The sequence below is a fragment of the Vipera ursinii genome (genome assembly GCF_947247035.1).
Source record: "Vipera ursinii genome assembly, chromosome: 1".
NCBI classification, from domain to species: Eukaryota; Metazoa; Chordata; class Lepidosauria; order Squamata; family Viperidae; genus Vipera; species Vipera ursinii.
This window is the reverse complement of record NC_139512.1, coordinates 136,203,867-136,221,720: the sequence shown is the minus strand read 5'-3', so window position 1 is coordinate 136,221,720 and position 17,854 is coordinate 136,203,867. Positions and strand designations below refer to the sequence as shown.

Sequence of the window (17,854 nt, the reverse complement as noted above, 5' to 3'; positions counted from 1 at the left end):
CAGAAAACAAAATCAACCTTAATAATTGAACTCAACAAGAAGTACAGTCCCATTGAGTTAAATTTGTGCACTGTTTTTTCTTCATATCTTATAAAACCTTGCTCAATGGGAATATGCTTCTTGTAAGACTGAACTGCAAGCCTCCACATGTAAGAAAAGTAATTTAAGCTTCAGAAGCAGTGAATTTTTTTTCCTTATCTAACAATTATTTTTGTATGTATGTTTGCTAGTTAACTTCTTCCAATTATCTGATGTTTTTATATTATATTTTATATTATTGTACAAGACAGAGTTTTTGCAAAAATCAGTCTCGTGCATAGCATTTAAGTTAAGCAAGTCGAGGAGTTGTATGGATGGCAAAGATCCACACTTTCTAGAATGGCAAATCATTCTGCATTGAGAAAATAAATACAATAACCAAGGTAACCTCCCTTTTTCCAATCCTGTAATCCCTTACTTCAGACCAGAGTGGGTACATGCTATAAAAATGAGGATTCGCTTACACAGATCTGTTCTTTAGCCTTTTTGTTGTTTTCAAATAGGTAAATGAAATAGAAGTAGTTAAGCAACTATTTAAGCAACATGCTACATCAGTTTCAAAATGTATTTCATTGCATGATTAAACATATTTTTATCTTGATTGGTTACATTCTTAACTTATAATATTTTTAATGGTTTTATTTATCCCAGAGCTTTGCAACCCCAGAGCCAACCTTGATTTTTGTGTCACCTGATATCTGTTTTAAGAAAAAGTGATTACAACCTACAAATGAAATGTTAATGCATATGTTAACAGAACAATAAAATAATGTCTTCAGTTTCCAGCTTCTTTTGATTAAGAGTCAGTGCTATCACCAGAGATAATGCATTCAAGTTGAGAGTTTTTTGAATCTTACACCCATACCTGAAATTGAATGAAACCAAAACCAACACTGAAGAGCATTTTTAAAGACTGATCATAATAAAATTACAAATAGATAATCGCCCGGCCGCCCTGTTTAGGGTGACTCGCTCCCTTCTTAATCAGGAGGTGAGGGAGGATCCCTTGCAGGGTCGTGCCGAGGAGTTTGGTCAACATCTGTCGGATAAAATCGCTCGGATTCGGACCGGTTTGGACTCCAGCTGGGCAGAGTCTGACGATCAGGACACGGGCGGTCTTGTCAATGTTATCTGGGAGGAGTTTGATTCTGTGACCCCTGATGAAGTGGACAGGATTATGGGGAGGTTGAGCTCCACCACATGTTTATTGGACCCGTGCCCTTCTTGGCTGGTTTATGCAGCTAGGGAGAGGACATGAGGCTGGTTCCAGGCAGTTATATCTGCTTCTTTGAGTGAGGGTAATTTCCCCACCGTCTTGAAGGAGGAGGTGGTGAGACCTCTCCTCAAGAAGCCTGCCTTGGACCCAGCTGTGTTGAACAACTTTCGTCCAGTCTCCAACCTTCGCTTTCTTGCGAAGGTTGTTGAGAGTGTGGTGGCGCATCAGCTCCCTCTGGTCCTGGATGAAGCGGATTATTTGGACCCGTACCAATCGGGTTTCAGGCCCGGGTACAGCACGGAGACGGCATTGGTCGCTCTGGTGAATGATCTCTGGAGGGCCCGGGATAGGGGATATTCCTCTGTCCTAGTCCTATTAGACCTCTTGGCGGCTTTCGATACCATCGACCATGGTATCCTGCTGCGGCGTCTCAGGGGATTGGGAGTGGGAGGCATGGTTCTTTGGTGGTTCTCCTCCTATCTCCTGGGACGTTCGCAGTCGGTGTTGGCAGGGGGGCAGAGGTCGACCCCTAGGTCTCTCGTTTGTGGAGTTCCTCAGGGGTCGGTCCTCTCGCCTCTCCTGTTCAACATCTACATGAAACCGCTGGGTGAGATCATTCATGGTTTTGGAGTTGGGTATCATCAATATGCCGATGATACCCAACTTTTCATTTCGACCCCAAACCACCCCAGTGATGCCCTCGCTGTGATGTCCCGTTGCCTGGAGGCGGTTCGGGTCTGGATGGGGAGGAACAGACTTCAGCTCAACCCTGACAAGACTGAGTGGCTGTACATTCCGGCATCCCGGGACATTCAAAATGTTCCATAGCTTTCTATGGGGGGTGAGTTTTTACCCCCCGTGGATAGGGCCCGCAACTTGGGAGTCCTCCTAGATTCACGGCTTACCTTAGAAGACCACATAGTAGCCGTGACTAGGGGGGCTTTCGCTCAGGTTCGCCTGGTGCGTCAGTTAAGGCCCTATCTGGACTGGGATGCCCTGTGTACGGTCACTCATGCGCTCGTGACCTCTCGTCTTGACTATTGCAATGCTCTCTACATGGGGCTTCCCTTGAAGACCACTCAGAGGCTCCAACTGGTACAGAATGCGGCCGCGAGAGTTGTCTTGGGAGTTTCCCGGTACTCCCATGTTACACCTTTGCTCCGCGAGCTGCATTGGTTACCAGTTGTCTTCCGGGTGAGGTTCAAGGTCTTGGTGATGGTTTTTAAGTCCTTACATGGCATGGGTCCGGAATACCTCGGGGACCACCTGCTGCTGGCGTCGACTCCCCTCCGCCCTGTGCATTCCCACAGAGAGGGCCTCCTCAGGGTGCCTCCGGTCAGAGAATGCCGGCTGGTGGCCCCCAGGGGGAGGGCCTTCTCTGTGGGCGCCCCGGCTTTGTGGAATCAACTGCCGGTTGAGCTCCGGATGGCACCAGATCTTTGCTCCTTCCGGCGCGGGTTAAAGACCCATTTATTCGAACAAGCTGGCCTGGCCTGATGGGGAGTCAGGGTTTTAATGTTTGTATATTTTGATTGTTTTAATTTGGGAAATAATTTAATCCTTTTTTTTAACTTTTGTACTTTTGTATTTTTATTCATATGCCCTGTTCACCGCCCTGAGTCCTTCGGGAGAAGGGCGGTATAAAAATTTAATAAACTTAAACTTAAATGTTATGATGCACAAGCTAGCTATAAAGCATTTGGGAAGGCAACAATTATATGTTTTAGAAATGATTTACCTCCCAGTCAAGTTTATGGAAGAAGTAATTCGCTCAGTCCATAAGCCAGGAATTCTCCATGAAAGCATCACACATTATTGTGTAACTAGCTCTACAAAATATTAATCTCTAAAAATATCTGTACAAATATTAATCAGCTAATAAAGAATAGGCTACAGCCATTCATTATTTAGTATTGATTTGATACCTAGTAAACATATTAAGAACCATACTTGATGTCTTGAATGTACAGGTGCCCATATTTTGTCCTCCTCCTTGTATTTAGCTGGGAGGAGATTTAGGTTACCGTAGTTTTGCTTTATTCAAATGATGGTTATCATGTGTGAACAAGAAATAAACCATGATTATAAGCCAGATGGGTGACTGAAGACAATACTATGCTTAAAGATTACATGAATAGTTTTGCTTTGTCACAACTTTCTACTTCACAGCCTTTTTTGTTCCTTTACAGAGTCAAATACCCAGCAAGTCAGAACTTTATACAAACTGCCATAAGTCCATCACACTAAGTGATTTTCCAAACTTTTGTAAAAAGACAATGGACAAATGTCTCAATTTTGACCAACCCCTCCCACTTAAATTTCTTCCATGTGATGTCAAAGCATTTCATTTTGTCCACATTTTCGTATCCAAATTGACATAGTTGCCTTTTTAATGATATACATCCTAAGATTTTGTGCTGTAGTATCAATTTAAAATTTGGAAACTAAAATGCAGAATGAGAAGAAATTGCACAGCCCATGTAAAGTTTCTTCTTGGCGTTTACACAAACATTAAGATTCATTGGGAATTTCATGATCTAAAATTTCTAGTCTATTGTATCACAGTTGTCAAAACATTTTTACAGTAAGGCATCATAGCTGCATACAAACAGCAAAACGATTCACTGTACTTGGTTCTCTAGAAGAGTAGCAACTGGAACTTTAAATGATCATCCAAACTTTTCATAATCTGGCTTCCTCTAGAAAAAATAAATACTAAATTTTACTGATCAGAATCTGAGTTTAATAAATATTCCAAGGTAGAGTACCTTATTTGTAAGGAAATAGCTGGAAAGCAAACCCTCGCTATCAAATCAGCAATTTTAGAACTTCTAATTGGCAAAAGGACAGACACCAGGATGTCATCAAGAATCTAAAGAGGACGCGTATGTCATTTAAATGTGGTCATAGATGCTAAAAGGACGAATGTCCAAGTCTGCTGTTTTCACAGAGGAAATCAATACACCTGTCTTTCAGTCCAAAGTGGTAAAAACTATATTGCAGGAGCTATCCTTCCTACTCATCTGCTTCCAGATGCAATTCAAGATGCTGATTATCACATGGCTTGAGGCCAGGCTATCTGAAAGACAGGCTCTCCCCTTATTGCATCTACTTGGCCCAACAGGACAGGAAGGCAGAGAATATTACAGGTGTCAATGATTATACATTTGAAGGGACCACATCATTTTTAAGAAGAAACATAATAAGACTAGAAGGAACTAGATAAATTTGCCTGAATGATCCTGGCAGTTGATAATAGCTAAAATGATCCAATTAAAAAAAGTTAAAAACCAATATAGAAACATATGAAACATCAGGAACCGTTTAGAAATCAAATAATTCTATACGACTGATTATCAGTTGCATCAAACATGGAACCTTCCCATGATGAAGACTAATTTCCAGAATTCTTAGCCAAGCTAGCCATTGCTGATCATTCTGGAACCTGAAATCCACCCTCAGCTGCAGGAGACCTGGTTCTGGAAGGGTGATATAAATGAATAGCATAGGAAATGGTAGTTCTATAAGTACTCTTGGTTTACTGGAAGTAGACATAAACTTAAGGATGACATTCAAAAATATAGGAGTATGCATTTTCTACGTAATTAGCCTGAAGCAATACCGATTAAAATAAATAAGGCACAACCGCATTCCAGTACAGCTACATTTCATTTTATGGCTAAGGAAAATAAAAACACTATCATTCAGGCTACTGGCTTGGATGGTATGTCACTCGATATTTAATCTTAAAATTATTTCTAGGCATATGAAAAATTAATCCTGGAAATCAAAATTATTATCCTGCCAAATAAAATGAGATTTCAAAAGTCCTATTATCCAGATGGCTTCTGAGACACATCTTGCTCAGTCAAAATTAACATCTCTTCAATAATCAGATGAATCTCAACAAAGTTAACCCAGTGTAATCTTTTTTATTATACCTCATTTAGTTAAAATAGTTTTCTAACATCTGTAATTATTTATCTGACACAGCACTTAAATACTAAAAATGCTGACCTGCTCTTTTAAATGAATCCTACATATTCTTCATAAACTTAATATTAAAATAAACAAATGCACATTATAAAAGCATACGACATCCAGTTTTCCATATTGCTCTGCCAACTATCACCATTTTAATTTAATACTGGATAGAAAAAATAAATTAATTCTGATAGTGAAGCTATTTGAATAAAAAGAATATACCGGTACCCAAGCCTTAACACTTTCAGGATTTGGAAGCCTGTGTTAAAACAATCAGTTTATAGTCAGTGGCTTAATACAACTGCAACAAAGGTCTATGATACAAATGTATTCGTTCAGATAACAGCCACAACCTTAACAGATTTATATGTAGGACTCTTCTTTAGATATCATGGAAACTACGCTTTGCTTTTTGTGAAATACTGTATAAGTTCCCAGTGTTATGCCATAATAGATAAGGGGTTCCCAATCATGGCAACTTTAAGACTTACGGACTTCAACAACCAAAGTTCACCAGCCAGCATAGGCAAGTTGCCAAGACTGGAAACCCCTGCCATAAATAAGATCATGGTTTAAAAATCACAATGCCTTGTCTATACAACATAGTAAATGAAAACTAAACAAATCTAAGCATGACGTGTGTACAAAGAAAGTTGGACTATAATTGATACTAGTGCCAAGGGAAGTTCTATTACAACATATGTGAAATTCAATCTGATTGATACCATTGCTTCAATTCTAAAGCTGCTGGACTGCGTAAGGCAGACATGTCAAACACAAGGCCCGGGGGCCGGATTCGGCCCGCGAAGTGGTTTCATGTGGCCCGCGAAGCCATCCTGGAAACAGTGAGGGAATGGCCGCCACTGCCTTGGTCCCGGCCCAGAGACCCTCCTTCTGCCAGAGACCCTCAGATCTGTCCCACTCCTGCCCAGGCCCCCATAGGCACCCTTGATGCGAACGATGTAGAGCTGGCCACGCCCACCCAGTAGGCCATACACACTCTAGCCATGCCCACCCAGTAGGCAACCTGGCCATACCCACGAGGCCCCCTGAGGGCAACCGCAATGCTCATGCGGCCCTCAATGAAATTGAGTTTGACACCCCTGGCGTAAGGCAATTGTTTTTTTAAAGTTGTAGTGCTATATTTTGATACCAATCCCAGACATAAATATTCCAAAGTGTATTATCTTTTAAACCACACAACTGAATGTAAAAATCCATCAGGAAGTCAAATGAGAAGACTTTTTTTCATTATCTTGGGATAGCACATGAATGCAGATGTGTACTCAGCTAAAATATTTTACAATTGTTAAGTAAAATATTTAAAGTTCAATCATCAGTTTGTTGACATTCATAGAGATTCACTAGCATGCTCCAAATAATACATCTTTTTTCATCTCACTCCCATCCTTCAAATCATTCCCAAACATTTTTATAGAACAAAAATGAAAGTAAAAGACCTCAGAACTATTTTATTTTTACCTGGATGTCCTGCGAAATTTCAGCTGTGGGAGGTGGAGGAGATTCTTCACACACAGCCAGGCTCCGAACTAGCTTTAATTTTGTACTTGACTAAAGAAAAGTATTTATAATTAAAAACTACAGTTCACAGATGTTTTACTTTAGTTATCTTGCGGTCAGCTATAAGACAAAATTGCTTATATAAGGATTCCCAACAACTTTCAACACACTGTAATTCATTATTTGGGAGCAAAAACACCCTAAAAAAGCAAATAAAATAAAACAAAAATAGAACTCTGATGCCAATTTAAGCTTTGAAGTCATCACAACATCAGCAAAAAGCAAACTACAGTTAATGAAAAAAAGAGGTAGAAGCAAAAAGCAGCACTATTTTCTCTGTCTAGCAACATCAAGCCACCAAAAATATAAAGGCCAAGCAAAAGCAAACAGTTAGGCAAATCATAAATCCAAAAAACAGAAAAATACACTTTGGTTGCCAACGAAAGAAAGAACAAAACTAATTTTCAATAAACAGCCAGGCTTCCATCAAGCATAAAGACTACCTTAGCATGCCAGCACAGCACACACGTCTACTATACCTTTGACCTTTTTCCTGTCTGTCCAAAAGACTGCACTGGCCGCTGAATGGTGAGCACAACAGAAGAGAATTTGCATTAAATTTCATGTACTGATTGTGTAAGGCATTTGGTGTGCACAGTAGAACGAAAGCAATTTCATGGTGACCATTAATTACAGGATGATCCATCCCACAAGGAAATGCAAGAGCATCCAAGACCTCGCTACTGAGATTGGACTTGCTAGAGGGTGTGTGTGTGTGTGTGTGTGTGTGTGTGTGTGTGTGTGTGTGTGTGTCTCACCAGGCCAAATCCTGGACAACAGTTCTGGCCGTTCACTGAAAAATTATTGGACTTCAGAAACTGTTATGGACTATGAGACTGAACACATTCCAGCCAGAGAGAAAAGGCTCCTGCTTTTCTACCTGTTCAGTTTTGACAGGTAAGGAGGCTGATACAATTATCTGAAATTAAAATTTTAAAATATTTGGTCATCTGTGCCAACCACCGTGGTAATGTCCAGTTTCTAAATGACAAGGCTGCTATTGAGCTGCGTCTTTTTTTTTAACCTTTTACATCTTTCTGGAAAATAGACCCTGTTTTTATCTCCTTCCATTCTATTATTCAGTGATACCTCCATCTTTAGGGAGTGTTATTATGCTTACAGGTGTTAAAACTAATCCATCCTTCGATAGGTTAAATTTACTGCTAAGGCTACTCCATTAGGCACAATTAGAGATTTAGAGCAGTTCTACCACAATGTGAAAAATGTCCTCAAGTGTCTTCCCTTTCGTGAACCATAAAATCCCCGTCCTCCATTCAATTATATCTTTTCCTACTCCTAAGGAAAGAGACTGAAACACTGTCTATGATATTTGTAAGCAATTTTAAGCGCTTATAATTGTTCCCTCTGTAACTCAGATTGCTGGCAAGGAAAGACATACAGAAACTTCATATATACGCTCTTGAATTCCACAGAAACAATGTGAAATAGCACTCTTCCTAGCAGTTGCTAAATAAAAATGTGGACACCCACGTACGTATTCAAGAGCGTTAGATCCACAGTGGGAAATGGTTTCAGTCACATTTCCACAGAACAAAAATTAGGCATGATTTTCTCCATCTGTGTATTCTAATGGATAATCTATAAATATCTGTTAATTCTCCTTCCATACTTATTGATCCGCTCACACATAAGAGTTAGTGATAATACTAAAGCAGGCTTGTTAATAAGAAATGCTAATCAAAACTCTAAGTAGCCAGCAAGCTTGCTGAGTAATCCTGGGTATTAACCTCTATTTTAGTTCACACAAAGATCATTGAAAGAATAACTAAGAAGTACAGAACATTTTTCCTGAGCGGGCATGCAATTTTGCAGTATACAATAAAGAGGAAAAAAAATACCAAATGCTTACCTAAGCATAACATTTATTTATTTATTTAAATTTAAATAACATATATGGTTACAGGGTTTTTTGTTTTTTTTTTAAATCAACACACACAAGCATGCAGGCAACGAGATCGAGGATATCTCAAGTCAGAATAATTAAAACCACAAAGAAATTGTTTGTGATTCTTATGCTAGATAAAAAGAATGGCTTCCTACTTGGGTGGACTATACTTATATTGTGCCACATCATTCAAATCTGCATTATGTAGGATGAAGATTGATGGTTTAATACTGGAGTCAGCAACAAATGTCCATAAATATTGGATATGCTTCTTGGCATCTCCCAAAGGCCCTGTCTCTAATAATTAAATTTTATTCTGTTTTAAAAATTGAACTGAAAACAGATGTGTAGCTTCTAGTTGCTCTATCATCCTTCTCTTCCTCTCATTTCAGATGACCCTGTCTTCCCAAAAACTAAGGAAGTAGAAGTAGCAGGAAGCCTGTTTTAATCCAATCACACCAGCTATAAAAACAAGCAAGCAAGCAGTTACTTGAGATGTGGGCAACAGGCCTGAGTAGGGCAGATGATAATGACCTAGGACAGGGGTCCCCAACCCCCAGTCCGTGGACCAGTACTGCTCCGTAGCATGCCAGCAAATGGTCCACACCATCCGTGGGATGCAGGCAGCACACAAAACCACATACTCTCCGGTCAGCGGAAAAACCTCTCTCCACGGAACCGGTCCCTGGCACCCAAAAGGTTGGGGACCTCTAACCTAACAACTCCATCTCACACTTTTAACAGTTGATTTGATCTAATGCATTGTTAGCAGGCTCTGCCTGACAACAGAAGCTGATGTTTTTAGTATGCTTATGATACACCTATGCCTGAAACTTAGCTGAAAACAAATCTATTTTTTTTATAGAAGACGTGAAAATCATTACTGGAAATCAAGCCAAATATGTTCTTGATCTATGGATATTGGAGCAAACAAAAGCCCCACTTTCTCTCTACACAGGAGAAAGTGAAGGATTTAATTTGGTGTGCACATCAGCAATCTGGTTTCTAACCTGGTCTCTATTTCACAACTGCTTTAATGTGCAGCTTTCCCTAACATTGGTTTGTTAAAATGTGGCTTAATGAATAAAACACAAATCCCTGGGCCCCCACAATTTACAGGACATAAACATAGTTTACAAACCACTATTTTAAATCACAGTCTTAATGTGGCCTAAACTGAATATATAAATCAGGGCAGTGATCTGCTACAAGGGTCAGGTTCTTACTAACTGAATCTGTCCCATTACAAGCAGATGAATTTAGCAGTCTAATACGGTGTTTCTCCGAACATAAGAGCAGGTCTTATATTAATTTTTGCTCCAAAAGACACATTAGGGAATATTTTCTAGTTAGGGTTTGTATTCGAGGAACTATGGTGCTAAATGCGTGGGTTTAGCTGACGATCTTAACTGGGGTTTATTTTTGGTGTGGGGTTTATATTATGAGCGTCCTCAAAAATCATGCTATGCCTTATTTTCCAGCTGGGTCTAATTTAAAGGGAAACACAGTAGTACTGGTTCCATTTTCAATACTCTTTGAGCATTCAAATGAGCAAAGGGATGTCATTTAGCCTGGAGTGACTACAAAAAGTCATTTACTCCCTGGGGTAGACCACATCAATTAGATAAAAAGCTGAAAATGCAAAAATGGTTATTTGATATCCTTTGCTTTAGAGAGGCACTGAAGAAGACAATAGGATCTTACTTCCACATCTACGCGAGTTAAAGAAAAAACATGTAAAAACATCGTTATTAAACTAGTAAATTCTGAAAAAAAAGAGAAAGATTCATTAGCTCAGGGAACCAAACTCCCTACAGGAATCCATGTAGGCATTCATATCGCACAAAAATGTCAACTTGGACATAAAAGGAAAAATTCTGCTGTTAACACCAGACATCGTTGATGTGAATTAGAAATTTAAAAAAAAACTTCATTAATAAGAGGCAAACGCATTTAGAAAGAATCTCCGTGCCCAGAAGTGGCAGATAGTGTTATGAGTTCAGTAGACTTTTAGGGTTATTTATAATTTATTATTTTTTGAATAAAAGCAAAGTTAGATTGCAGGCTGGGCTTTTGCTGGGCTTATTAGAACCCAACTTTTGCTGGGCTTATTAGAACCCATTCGACTCATAGAAATGAGGTTTTCATAAGTTTTCTAGACCCAATCTCATAGCTTCTTACTAAGACAAAGCCAATTTGAGGTCATCCTTGCTTTTATAAGGCAGTCTTTTTCCATCTTAGCTGTTTTCGGATATGCAGATTTCAGTGCCCAGAGTTCTCAGAAGTGTCCATCTGGATTTCGGAAGTCTTTACCAGGAAAAGTTCTCATCAAACCACCATCAAAGTAGCTATTAAGTCATGGGGTTGCCTCACCAAAATGATACAGTCCATCACTTGAACACAGCACTGCATATCTAGCTCACAATTACTGCAAGGATCAGAATCAAGGTTTCAAAATCAATCCTAAATCTTATTTTTACTCTATGTACTTGTTTCCTCGGAAAAGACAGTTTTTAGCCATCAAGGCAGAAAATAATGCAGCTCCAAAGATAATGGCTCAAAACAATAACCACTGTCAAAAAATAAATGGAATCACTGAAAATGTTATCTTGCCTGACGCCACAGCGCCCATCAGCTTTCACAAACCTAAGCAGTCCCTTTTGCCTATAGTTATGTTAAAAAACATTCAGCGTTGACATCATTGAAAGAGAAAAATAACTCTCTAAACAGTCTTATACATAATGTACCTGCCTCTATGCCCAAAGCAACTAACCAAGGGAACACATTACTCTAACTGTATAATTTATATAAGGAACAGATAGCATTTTGAAGGAGGAATTACATTTTTTCACTTTGCAAATAATTTTCTCTATCAAGTAGGGGCTTTTCTATCAACAGAAAACTGAAAAGCAAGAACAACTGCTTCTTTCAGAGCTCTTCATCTCCAGTGAAAATTACCTCTGAAATACGGGTTTCCCTAACAAGAACGCTGTATTATCACATGAGTTAAAAAGAGGATTGGGCAAAAGAAATATCCAAGTGCCACAGTAATAGAGGTGAAAGGACCAAACAAGTTAATAACCACTTTTCACACTACTTGCTAGCATTTGTTTCAGAATCACTAAGGCACTTTCGGGTTGTAAATATCAGGCGCTGATTTCACCACTGCCCACGGGACGCCCTTTCATGTCCCCAGCAGGAGCTAGAGCGAAAAACAGGAGTTCAACCCTGCCCCATGGCAGCACTCCATCTCAAACATGGGCTTGCTAAACCTCCATCCCAGCATCCTAACCACGCGAGCCACCATACTGCCACTTTTCACATTAGAAATGCTCCAGGCAAAGCGTAATTCTTTCTTTATGGCAGTGGTTTCAGTCGTTACAAGACAAATTTATACCTTAATGGTACTTATCGATAACTTATCGATGCTCCACAGTGCCACACTCCCAACACTGAAGCTTCTCAAATATAGGCAGTCTTCTCTGAATATTCTATTTATTTTATTTTATTTTATTTTGGAATGCTTGGGGAAATTGTGTTAAAGCCTGTGTTAAATGATTCATAAATAATTAAGCTATATTCAACTTATGCCAACTATTAGTACGACATAAGTACCTCTATTATTATCGCAAGTAAAAAAAAATAGAAATATTAAAAATCATGAAAAATTGGTAGATTTCAAAGTCACAATTTCTAAAGGAACATATCAACAGTGATCAAAGAAGACTGCCAATATTGATTTTATATTATTAAATAATAAGTTATCAGGTTACATTCTTACTATGTTAAAAGTCAGAAATACAGCATAATTCTATTTATTCAGAAGTTGTCTCACAGCTTTAGATGGGATTTTATTTTTAATAATTATCTTAGGCATGGCACATGTAGTAAGAAACTTTTTTTGAAAATGACCTGGTTATGTATCAATGTGAATCTAAAGCACCAGTAAAAACAGTTTAGGCAACAAATTAACTTCTGGAAATTCAGAAACAGAATAATATATTTATAAAATAGATTATGTACTATTGATAAAGGCATCAAAAATGATGTTGCCTTGGTGACCAAACATCTCTATTTTGTTCTCATGCCGAGATGCAGAGATAATAAAAGCTTCCGAAGCAGAAGCTTTGAACTTTTATTAAATTTTATAGGAAGAGAATAGGACAAAATTTGAATATAGCTGCACTAAAGCAACACTGGAAGTAACTTTAAACTCAGTAATAAATCAGAAACAAGAACTATACCACAGCACTCTCCAACCTTTGCGGCTTGGTGGCCCGGCTGGGAGGGGAGGGGGGAACCGGGCCACGCGAGCAACGGACCAGTGCACACACAAATGCAATTCAATTGTAAGTTGAGCTGCACATTGCATCAGCCGGCCACTTGTGCAAGTCGAGCTGTGTCCGGATCTGTGCAACCCGCCACTTGCATAAGTTGAGCTGCGCAAGTGTGCGTGCACCAGCCCATTCGCATGACCCAGTTGTGAATAGGCCATGGCCTGGGGGTTGGGGACCCTTGTTATACCAGATACACGAGTCTTGGTTTGCACCAGAGTTATTATCAAGGAAGGTTAACACACTATTATGGCTGATCACTAAGATCAGTAGTCCAATATAGCCAAACACTGGACTTCAACACAAGATAATATGGTAGTATGAAAATTTTTCTTTAGCTACAATTAATATTGTCCAAACATTTAGAGAAAAAATAGAGTGACCTAGTGAATATTTTGTAATATTATAGAGATTACCCATAGCACTTGCAACTAAGATCTATTTGCAAGCACACATTTTTAAATATCTCAGTGAACAATTTAGAGATTCACAAGAATGCTATATATATTTACCTAAGATAAAGCCCTATTGAACAAAGTGGGGACTATGTCTAAGCAGATATGCACTGCTATAGACTATATTTCAACTCTTCTTGGATTGACAGATTTACTCCATATATAGACAATATTGGCTTATCAATGGTAATTGGCTTTTTGGCTGGGGCAGCAACAAAACAGGAGAGTGTGGCATTCATCAACGTTCTTGTTTACACAGGACTGTTCAGAAAGAAAGTGAGGTTTCTTAACTGCACGGGAATACGGAGAAGATTACAAATCACAGGAGATAGTCCTAATCAATCTTACCTTCTATATGGTCTACCACAAAAGGAAGAAACCCCAATATTTTTCTAAAACCAATGTAAAATTCCAGAAAACTAAGGAGGTTAAGGGAAAAAAACAGAAGTTTGACTAAGCAAACATGTCAAAGTTGCATAATGAAACACTACTACCATAAAAGCAGAAAGTAAATGGGGCCACAATCAAGCAACCAAAATTGCTTTAGGGTTTTAGGAACAATTCTCTCTGGACTCTGTTTTCAACTTTGGATTACTCTCTTTTAAAGAAATGCTGAAACTAATGAAATTAAACTGCTTTTGTTAAGAATACCAACTACGAAGTAGAAAGCTTAACATTCAACTGAAATTAACCAAGCTGGTTTTTGGTTTTAAAAAGCATGTATTTCATATTTGAAGTGAACATTGATCAATTCAACATGTTTTGGACCTCTGATATTATATTAATATGATGACTCACCAATACAAAATATGTATTGCTACCAATACGCCCAGTTTGCCTTCTGAAAAATGTACACACATATTTTCAGACCTACTTAAAAAAATTAAAAACACAATAATAAGAAAAGGGTAGATTAAAGCAAAGGTGCAAACAAAATTACAGTTCGTGCATTTTAAGAACACCAACAAAACTGACTCAAGTATAATTAAGAGACACCATGTTTTATTTTATGTTATTTATATGTTAAGATTTTTATCCTGCTTTTTGTTCTGGAACACAAAGTGACATACATTGTTTTCCTTCCTTCCATTCAATATACACTAGGATGAAAAAAATAAGATGGGAGACATTTCTCTTACCTGTACATCATTTTTATTATCGGTACATTTTTCAATCTTTTCTGCTTGAATTTGCTCTTGACTTTCCGATCTTATGAACTGTTCCACTGCAGTATTGTCTTTTATTTCGGCTTCTGAACATTTCATTGTGTCACCTTCCTCCTTTACTCTAATCGTATCAGTCATCCTCATTAGAAAGGGTTATTTTAAAAATCTAAAGGAAATATGGAGCCTGGAAAAAGAGAAGAGAAAAGAAGAGAAAAAGGAAGAATAGGGGTAGCATCATTAGTATATTAGCCTATTTCAATAATATATGAAAAGATCAGGCTCAAAAGGCAATCTAAAAAGTTTTAGCCCCGAACTCAGGATTGTTCACTTTATTAACAATCACAGATAAAATATTTGCAAGAATCAAAAGTGACAAACCTAGGCAATATTAAACTTAACTAATATTTTAAAATTGACATTTTGAATTAGACTTAGAAAGTATCATTTCATTAAATACCTCCTATATATTATGTAGTTGGAAACAGAATTACATCCAGACTTGTACATCTGCATATGGAAGACCAGTATTTCTTCAGATATGCATATATGCTACTCAAACTAATTTTTACAGGTAGGTCTTTGACTTGCAACTGTTTAACGATCGTTTGAAGTTACAAGGGTCTCAGAATACACCCCATAAAGCACTTCTGCCCTTTGTAAAACATAGTGCTACCCCCGAGTAGTCACGTGATGCACCTCTGGGTGACTGACAACCTGTTCATATTTGCAACTGGCTGCTGTACAACCCCGCGATCATGTGATCACCATTTGCAATCATCTCTGTCTGCTTCACCAGAAAGTCAATAAGGCAGCCAACAGGGGAAGGTTGCAATCTACTGCTGCCTGCATCTGAGCTGAGATTCCCTCCCAGCAGGCAGCTCTTTGCTGGGAGGGAATCTCAGTTCTGCCTGGAGCTGTGATTCCATCGCCACTCACCAGGCAGCTCTTTGAGAACGAAAGGGCTGCCTACCAGGAAGGAATCTACGTAACTGAACGAAGGCTCTCAGCAAGACTATTCGCCAGAAAGAATGCCGTCCTGTCAAAGGACTAAATTTGGGTCACACTACCCCTATATAAGGGAAGCAGCGTGCTTCCCAAATCCATTGGCAACAACTCTCTGTTCACCTCACCATCGTGTTCCTCAACATCTTAGCTGCCTTTTTGTTTGTTTAAATCTTTTGCTATTAAGGATTCCGTTTGAAAATCTTTTAGAAAAGATAAAATACTTACCTATGCACCTGTGATTTCCTGGGATGGGATAGGACACTGGGATTGTGTTTGTTGAGCGAAGCAGTCACATGAGTGACTCACTTAGCAGCCATTTTGCTCAACAACTGAGATGCCAGTCATAATTGTGGTCATAAGAAGAGAATTACTTAATATTCAAGTCTTGTTAGAAGGCTTTAAAAGCTTTCCAAATCCTGATTTGAAGGAATATTTGTAGTTGAGTGTACCAACAAGTGTTAATGTTTCCATCTAATGCAGCAACCCCATACACTGTTAATTCTCTAATTCAGTAAGTAGAGTGTGATTTATGGATCTCTGGCACTTAACTATGGATTTTCCAATTAAAATAAATTAGCGGTGGTTATTTTTTGTTAAAAAATAGTTTTGAGGGAAAAATAGTGAAGATACAAATGTCTAAAGTACCAAATTTCAAAGCAAAGAGGAATCATCACTCTTCTCACGGACTTCCAAGGCAAAAATTATAAACTTTGGGATGTGGCTGTCCTGCTCAGTTGTAATATTTGGACCAAGTAGTGTCTCTCTTATAGTACAGTAATACCTTGACAAACACTACTACAAATTTCACAAAGATAAATCATTATTTATTTCTAAAATATCCAACTATTTGCTGATTATACATTTACATTTTTAAGCCCTGCAGGCTGCAGTTTTAAACATAATTACTAGAAAACAGAGTTCACAAATACACTGAAACCTTTAGGAAGATGGCTTCAGATCTGCATTGTATATAGCCTTCCTCCTTCTGTAATAGAAAGGCCACATAAGCAATTAAAGCTCAGTACTACTTGCCTGGTGTATCCTGTAGATCTGTGATTGTGGTCCCCCACGAAAATAAAATAAAATAATCCAAGGATCTTTTTCACAGTCGTCAACCAAGATGTCAGTTGTAATGATCCATCTGGAATCTGAAAAGTGTCCCATGTCCTTATTACTATTGGAAACCCCTGGGCTGTATTATACTGTTTGGCATCAGCAATACCATTCCTTTTAGACACCTAAAAAAAAGTTTCAAAACCAACAGTTGATTTTTTTTTGAAAAAATAAACACAATTTTAACTCTATTTAATTTTTTCCATACCTATTCAAGAATTCCCACTTAAAGTTGTTTGATTTTCACAACTCTTCTACAGCAGTCCTCAATATATAACTTGCAATTAATTATAAATATTATTACGGTAAGACTAGCAATATATTAATTGGGTTGGAAGGAGTTACTGAATTAAATTTCAAATGTTTTTCTTATAGCTGAGACTGTGATATAATCCAATGATAATGACATTCTTGAAAACTTTTCTGTAAAGATGTGTGCTATATATTTCAATTTAAATAAAGTACTTTCAGAAAGCACTGATAAATGCTACCGTCTTCATTCTTCACTTTCACACATTAAGTGTAAACCAAAAGGCTGAATTAGTAAGACATCAGGGGTTGAAGATGATTTGAGATTTTTTCTTTAAAAACAAAGGTAAAAAAGCAGCTCTAAGCTAAATGCAAATATTAGATTTCACTTCACCATCTGCATGGCTCAAATGGAACTGATCTATTGGATCTGAATATAAATGCTAATCATCATCCTGAAAAAACTAGTTCAAGACTTCCATAAGCATTTCAAGACCATGCTGGAAATGGGCCAAAATTCTAAACTTTTAAAAGAATACATGGAAAAAAACAAATCACAACAGTATAAAAAGAAAAGAAAAATGATTTAGTGGAAGGACCCTTTTCTTCTTATGATCCATGAAAAGATCATGTACTATCTCTTCCCCCTTTCAACAGTCATACCTATTAGAAATCATAAAACATAATTTATTTTGTGGGGATTAAGAAGAAAAATGAGAATAATCTCATTATATACCATCTATGTTACGAAAAATATGTATATATTTCTTTAACAGAAAATAATTCAACTATGCATGGTAAATTTT

At 38.0% G+C, this 17,854-nt stretch overlaps 1 protein-coding gene across 5 annotated transcripts in view; it reads right to left on the bottom strand.

Annotated features, from left to right (window-relative positions):
• R3HDM1 (R3H domain containing 1) overlaps positions 1–16,898 on the bottom strand; it is a 62,690-nt gene extending 45,792 nt beyond the window's left edge. For 3 of the 5 annotated variants that reach the window (XM_083349496.1, XM_083349498.1, XM_083349499.1), the window contains exons 1-4: positions 16,719–16,898; positions 14,655–14,865; positions 7,300–7,341; positions 6,722–6,811 (exon numbers count right to left, since the gene is read on the bottom strand). In XM_083349496.1, the coding sequence (XP_083205622.1) occupies positions 6,722–6,811; positions 7,300–7,341; positions 14,655–14,825 (303 nt within the window). In that variant the 5' untranslated portion in view covers positions 14,826–14,865; positions 16,719–16,898. The remainder of the gene's footprint in view (positions 1–6,721; positions 6,812–7,299; positions 7,342–14,654; positions 14,866–16,718) is intronic. The other 2 variants (XM_083349497.1, XM_083349500.1) reach the window with 1 other exon arrangement.
• Between the last annotated feature and the right edge of the window lie 956 nt (positions 16,899–17,854).